Raw genomic sequence first — 7,622 nt, forward strand, 5'->3', positions numbered from 1 at the left:
AGTAGCCTCTTGACACTTTCGGCTAGCCTCTTGATACGTTTAGCTAGCTCCTTGTTACTTTCAGTTAACCTCTTGCTACTTTCAGCTAGCTCCTTGCTACTTTCAGCTAGCCTCTTGACACTTTCAGCTAGCCTCCTGATATTTTCAGCTATCCTCTTCATACATTTAACTTCCTTTGATCATTTTGCTTCTACATAGTTATATTTTTGCTGTGTTTCCTTTAGCTAGTTTTTTTTCTTACTTTTAGCTATCATTCTGCCTATTTTAGCTTTTAATTAGGCTTTCTCTTCGTTTAGTTGGCTATAGTGTTCTGCATGTATTTGCTTTAAGGCAGTAATGTTCTGCTTCTTTCAGCTTTAACAACGCCGTTTCAGCTTCTTCAGCACATTTCAGTAGCTATTCAGCACTCGTCGCACTGTATATTATCACAGAAAAATATTTTTCTCAGTGGTTTGTTGCATTTTTTTTATTACCAAAGAAGCTCATTCATTTAAACAGCTAATATTTTGCAGCCCTGAGTGGCATAACTGCTGAACAGGACTGACGGCATGCTGAGATTTGGTCTGGTGTTTTTACTCTTCTACCCCCCGGGTTAGTATTAAGGCATCATTTAGGCAGGAAAATATTTGTGCCAATATGGACAAACATTCACCAATGAAACTGTAATGTCTCCTTTTTCAGTCCGCTACAAGCATTTCAAATTCAACCACTTTGTAATTAAGGTTTAAAAAAAAAAAGCTCAAATCAGCTAAGCATTTTGTTTGGAAAGAGCAAACAGCTTTAATAACAAAACAAGTCTAGACAGGAGATACTGTTGAAATACGTCAGGTGTCCCACTCAAACAAGTAAAGAAAACCTGCAGAGTTCGAGTCTCGTTAAACTTGTGGATGATGAAGAAGCTGACCAGATCTACACTCTGCATCAATTCAACCCGGACAAATTCTTTCCCAATTATTGAACAAAGAAACAGTATTTCCAAGTTTATTAGGGGAAAGGAATTCCTCGTCCTACTCAGACATATTGGAGCTGACAAAAGCCAAACACGCCACACACACCCTGCTCTGAAAAGAGGAGCTTAAACAATCTGGTGTCTGAGAAAGACAGAATCTGCTTTTGTTTTCAGGAACTTCCGAAGTTGATACTGAACGAACGAGATAAACAGTTCCTAAACATGAACTCGTCAGGTATCCAGCGCCAACATAATAAAAGAGCAAGGACAAAGATCACTCTCTGAAAGAGTTAAAAGGTGTGTCTGTAGCTACATGACATACAGCTGATTTTTATTAGCCACTATTATAGGTCAAATTCCTAAAAAGAGGACAGAGAAAACTGTTAACCCCAGATATTCACTGCAATTTCACAATAAAAGCCTGAAAAACATATTTACACACTAAATATTAAACACAAAGAGTTTATAAATTAATTAACAATAGTAAAAAAAAACTCAATATAGAACATGTCCCATTGTTATTTTCTTTACTAAACTAGTTTATAGTTAAAAATGTGAACAATGACATTTAATATGCTTAAATTAAGTTTTACACGATTCCACTCTTTAACTATGTGTCTTAAGATTAATACTATTTCTGTGCTACATATTTCCAGTTGTTTAAGTTTATTTTACCTCATTTTTACCGGTCTATTATTGCTGTTACACATCACTTATGTGTACTAATCCTAGTAAATTATGCACTACTGAAAAATCTTGTGTAATAGTCAAATAAATCCACAAAGTCAAAGTTTTATTAATTATTTTTTTAATTGTTTGGCTGCTTTGACGTTATTTAGAAAAATAAATCTGAGGGACTGTGTGGGTACTAAATATTTAATTATATAGTAAAACACAATCAAAAAAGCACATGTGGCTTTGAAGGTTTATTTTATTTTTATTTATTTATTTGGTGGTCAATTTGATTTTTATTGTAAAAAATATGAGTGACTTAATCCGTGTTTGTGTATACCAGTTTAATACATGGCTTTAAATTTTAGCAACATCTACTTTAGCTAAACATCCTAAATATGTTAAACAAGCTTAATTTGTCTTAAAATCTGATCAACTTTATTGTTGAGCGTATGAGTACTTCACGTACTTTGTGTAAACTCTAGCTCTAAAGATTGAACGCAACACTAAAATCACTGAAAATGCATTTTTTTCTCCAACAGGTGAGCACTTACCTCAGGTGCGCTGATGTTAAACGCCTCTGCTATCTTGGCGTACAACTCTTTGACGTTAGAAAACCCCTCGATCCTGCCGGTCGGGCTTCCGTGGGCCAGCTGCGTGTGGAAGACCAGTTTGGGCCGCAGGTTGGCAGGTGGAGGCGGGAGCCCCGCTCCGTTTACGGCGGATTTAGCCAAGCTCCCCGCACCTGCGTGTCCGCCGCTTACCTCCTCGTTCTCCACCAGATGCTCCTTCGTGGATTTGTTTTTCTTCTTCCACGGTCCGTACGGCATCTTTTGTCTATTTGTAGATTTAATTCTAAAGCGAAGGGAGGCAGGGAAAAGTCCGAGCCGCTACGATGAACAGTGAAGTGACCTGTTGAGCTCCGAGCCCAACGGTCGTGTCGTCCTTATTTACTTCCTCCTTTCCCGAGTGTCTTCTTCGCTTCCGCCAACTCACCTGCGTACAGACAAGCTTGAACTTTTTTTATGTCCTTCTGCGACCTGAGTTTATCTAAATATTCAACAGGTAGAGGGGGGGAGTGAGTGTGAAATACACCCTGACACAACCTGCCACCGCTGCCCAGTCCTGGACCAACAATAGCTCCTCTGTTGGTGTATCAGCGTGTTGTGGCGCGCAGGCGCAGTGGGATGGACCCGGGATCCACAGTGCACCTGTATACCACCTCAGGTTGAACACCACCCTGAATAGCAAGGCGGGTTAATGTCACAAAACGTAGAAACTAATGTGACTAGCTCTCATATTAGGCTCAAACTTTATATTAAATGTACTGTTAAAAATATATATATAATTCTTAGAAGAAATATATCGCCAGCCATCGTTCATGGCTGCGTTTTATTTCATCTGATGTTTAGAAATGACGGTCAGATCTTGGAAATGACGTAATCGCGAAAGGTCACGCTCTGAGTACGTGTTGTGAACGACTCTCAGCTACCAACACACTAAAATTTAGCTGAAAATCTGTTAAATCCACAAAGTTGCAGCCATTTAGCTAATAAGGATTAGCTGTGGCAGCCATATTGAATTAGTTTAACTCCAGATAATCAGTTGTAGATGTAAACCAATGATTATTTCCTGAAATGTTCATTAAAATCTATCAAATGCTACCAGACAAAGTGAACACTGGCAGTTCATGCTGGTCTCATTGAATCCCACATTAAATTCTAACACAAAATCTGTGAAATTGGCCTAATTATAGTCATTTGTGTGTTTTCTAAGTTAAGTTGGCTGTGGCGTCCATCTTGATTTGGGTTGTCTTCAATCAGTGGATCTAAATCCAGTAATTATTTCCTGAAAGTTTCATTAAATATATCAAGTTCGTAAGATATTTTGCTAACAAACAATAAGAGTTTATTTTAAATTGTTAATGGCAAAAAAAAAAAAAAAAAATCTTTAAACAAATATCCTCCACAGTTTGTTAGCACTAAGAAAATGTGTTGTGGGTCAAATTTACCACTACCATGCCAAATAGTAAGTCAGTTTCTGTATATTTGATGGAGCTGTTGCCAGTTTTGTGTTTTTGAAGGTCAGCTGGCAGTGGCGGCCATCTTGAACTGACTCTGAAAGTTAATCATTTGTAGATACACTGCACAACTTTTTTCTGCAAGTATTGAAATTTGTCTGCTGGTTCATTAAACTTTTTTGCAAACCAACAAACTGTTTGCTTTAGGCCAAGCAGCATCGTAATATGTAAGTAAATGCATTTAGATAAATGATTTAATTAAATATGCCATTGAAAGGTATTTTCTCATTTTAAATCAGTTTTGTTCTGTCACTTACACTTAATAAAAAGAGGATTACCAGCTGAAAGCCTCCCACACAGAGTAGGTGTGTTTACACGCCTCTTTCGCTGGATGGTAGTGACTCAGCATTTGCACAAATCTTTAACACACGCCGATACACAAAGAACTGCAGAGTTATTATTAGAAACAAATATTTAGTTTGCAAAAGTAGAAACTAGGAAGGGCTGTTCTGTGATGAGTAAAGTGGCGCCCCCTGGTGGGAAAACACCTCTAATGTTAAATTAACACACCCATTAACTGATAATAACATTAAACTCAGTCAGTATTTTATTTTTTATCATGGCACATCAAAAAATGTAACTGCATATGATTTACAACAGCTAAATATTCACATTTGACTTTCAAAATATATATTCATCTCATTTCTCTGGACATTAAAGGACATTTTTATTTTTTGCAGTGTTGCTACACAACTAAAACCCTAAACTATATAAGCATTTGTTTAAACAATCATGAATAACAGACTATCTCTCCATAACTGGAACTGCTTCAGTTTTCTAAATGTGAAAATATAGATGTTTAAAATTCAAGTCTTCACATTGAGCTGGTTGAGTCCGTTACCTTACAAACAAACAGCCTCTAATTCAGTGGTTAGTTATCCATAAGAGACAGCTCAAAAAGAGCCCCATCAGATGTAGACGAAAGAAAGAAAATGTTCTTTTTGGTACAAAAGTTTATTCCCGGGATCGCTGGTAATTCTTGGCGCCTTCTTTTCCAGCCAACAAAGTCCACTGCGTTTCACGTAACAGTCCAGGCACAAGCAGTTCTTCACTGTATCGGCTTGGCAGCATGCATCATATTTAGAAAAACAACAAGCAGCTCAAAAATAGAAATTGCACATTCATCAGTTGGGGGTCCATCTGTGCACGGTCAGAACCATCCTTGTGTAAAAGTGACTCGTATCGAGGGTGAGACACGTCTCGTGCCTGTCTCCATCCTCTCCTTTGGTTCTTTGTGTCCTACGTAGGTAAGTGTCTTTTCAGCACGTCCTTGGCGTTGCCAGGTAGCACGTCGGGAAAATTCACGTCAAACTCCACCACCAGGTCTCCTCTCTGCTCGGGGTTTTTGGGAAGCGGGAGCCCCTGTCCGGCTACGATTTTCCTCATGCCCGGCTTGATGACGTCCGTGATCTTCATGTTGGACGTCTTCCCGTCTATCGAGGACACGGTAACCGAGCACCCGCACAGAGACTGCAAAGACAGAGAAAATAAGGGCGTGCGTGAGGATCGTTTGGAGAGCAACATGACTCACCAACAGTCAGCCTCCCCACCATCACCGGCATCTACACCTCCAGATGCAGGAAGAGCCACCTGCATCATGAAGGACCCCACTCACCCAGCACACACACTTTTTGACCCGCTCCCTTCAGGAAGGAGGTTGAGGAGTATTAAGTGTAGAACCACTGAGGAACAGCTTCTACCCTGAGGCTGTTAGACTCATGAATCTCTAACCAGAATAATCACTGTGAAAAAAATCACATCAAGTTGCTGCTGATCTGTTTCAAGTTGCTGCTGATCTGTTTCAAGTTGCTGCTGATCTGTTTCATGTCGTGTTCATTCGTGCTCATCTGCTCACACAGACTCATGTTCGTGCTGCTGTTCGGCGTATTGTTTTTATGCTATTAGTGCTTATTGTATTTATAGTTGATGTTTTTCTTAGTTCATATCTTAGATCTTATTACCATTTTTTTAATATATATTTTATTGTTGGATGTAACTGGGACCCTGTGTACATAATTTCATTCCACCACATGTACAACATGTGGTGGAACGACAAAAAAAGACTCCCTACAGACAAACAAACGGTTTAAAAAGGACCATTAGATGAGGATAAATCAGCAATATATTGTGGTTTCTCATCTGATCAGCTGTTCTTTGCATACAGTGACTGCATATCAATAAATGAGGCCGTGAAATCGATCACAGAGAGCCGAGGTAAGTGGGAAGAACCGTATTAGCGCCTTTCACATCATGTGCACGTGGGCGATCGTCGCCTCTCTGCTGAAACCGCTCCTGCTCTCCAATGTCAATGATCTGGGTTACATAAGTGAACAGCTGGTGCGTGTGTAGCTCAGTACGATGCTCATTCAGCATCCCTGTACTTTTATGGTTCCCAGGCAAAGACCACCTCCAGTTTATTGATTGCGACCGGGTTTCTCTGGGTTTGAGAGCTCGAAGCAGCTCCGTCATCTGAGGGTGAACTTGTTCGTGTGTGACTAATCGCTCTGTCGGTTTCTATTTAAAGCGCAACGATCGACACAAGATCTAAAATAGAAATGAGCTCACCTGTCTTAGGCTCACGCGAACAGGATACACAATGTTAGAGCCCTCCCTTCTGAAGTGAGGGTGGGGTTTGTCCTTGATGATGAAAACGATGTCAGCAGGGATGGTGTTGGGCGATTCGTCTCCCTCCCGCGGAAACGTGATCTTGGTTCCCTCCTTCCATCCCCGTTTGATCTCAATCGTGAGGATCTTGTCCTCCGTGCGCATGGTCCTGCCGTCTGGATTCAGCCTCTTGCGGGATATTTTCATCTTCTTGGTGCAGCCTTGGAAGACCTCTTCCAGGGAAAGCCTCAGTTCGTGGACAATGGGCGGGTCCTGCTTCCGGCGCTGCTGGCCGGCATGGCCGTCCCGAGGAAATCCGTTCATGTTGAAGTTGGTGAACGAGCCGAAGGGGTCGTTTCCGTCCACCTCCATGTCCTCGTCGTCCCTCCCGTTCGCTTTACGCCCAAAGAACATCTCAAACGGGTTGGAACCCCCGAAGAAGGTGGCGAAGGTGGCATGGGGATCTCCATGGAAGGTGTAGGTGAAGGCCGAGCTCTGACCATCGGGAGCAGGTCCATTTCCTCCCTTAAGACCTGATGAGAAACAGAACTGATTCATCATAAACAAAGTAGCTCAGATTTTAGACCAATATCTGCAAGAATAACCAAGTTATAGCCATTTTGTGTTTTCATGTGGATTTTCTGTGGCGGCCATCTTTAGTCTGGTTGTTTGTATTCAATTGTAGATGTTTGTCCAATGATTACTTTGTTAGAGTTTCAATAAAATTTGACTTTTTTTTTTTTTATCATAAATTGTCAACAAACATACAAACACACACAAACACAGGTGATTACATGATTGCCCATCTCCATAAAGATTCCATTCTAAACACAATCATTTAGCTTTTTTAAACTTGAATTTGACTTTGGTTAAACGTTTACCCTTTTAATTTGTAAAGAACATAATGTGTTTCCTCGCAACAGCTAAAAAACAATGTTAGCTTCAGGTTATTGCTGCTACTGTATAAAATTCATTTAGACTTAAATTAATTTAGTCATGATAAGCCACATTCTACTTTTTAACATGGTAGGAATCTCTAATATCATATATTTGGAAAATTAAATTAGACCTAAAGTAGGGATGCTCAATATTGGCTTTTTGGCCGATATCCGATATGTTAAAACGTATTTAGCCAATACCAATACCAATATTTTTTTTACCTAGACCTACTACAGAGACTACATAGCGTTCTCTGCTGGTGAAATTAAAATGCTACATTATTCTGCATGGTCTTTGTCAGTTTGGCCTATCTATGTGTGTGTGTATATATATATTTTTTTATATATATATGTATATATATATATATATATATATATA

At 39.8% G+C, this 7,622-nt stretch overlaps 2 protein-coding genes across 2 annotated transcripts in view; both read right to left on the minus strand.

Annotated features, from left to right (window-relative positions):
• Positions 1-2,773, minus strand: part of gipc2 (GIPC PDZ domain containing family, member 2) — a 23,726-nt gene extending 20,953 nt beyond the window's left edge. The window contains exon 1 of the mRNA XM_037681877.1: positions 2,176-2,773. Within this exon, the coding sequence (XP_037537805.1) occupies positions 2,176-2,451 (276 nt within the window). The 5' untranslated portion in view covers positions 2,452-2,773. The remainder of the gene's footprint in view (positions 1-2,175) is intronic.
• Positions 2,774-4,572: 1,799 nt separating this feature from the next.
• Positions 4,573-6,840, minus strand: dnajb4 (DnaJ heat shock protein family (Hsp40) member B4; the record flags this gene model as incomplete). The annotated part of the gene is given in 2 exon segments (XM_037681878.1): positions 4,573-5,171; positions 6,267-6,840. Coding segments are annotated over 2 exon segments (805 nt in total), but the record flags the coding sequence as incomplete, so codon positions are not given.
• Positions 6,841-7,622: the final 782 nt, after the last annotated feature.

The sequence above is a fragment of the Nematolebias whitei genome, chromosome 9, assembly GCF_014905685.2.
Source record: "Nematolebias whitei isolate Nwh7 chromosome 9, NemWhi1, whole genome shotgun sequence".
NCBI lineage: Eukaryota > Metazoa > Chordata > Actinopteri > Cyprinodontiformes > Rivulidae > Nematolebias > Nematolebias whitei.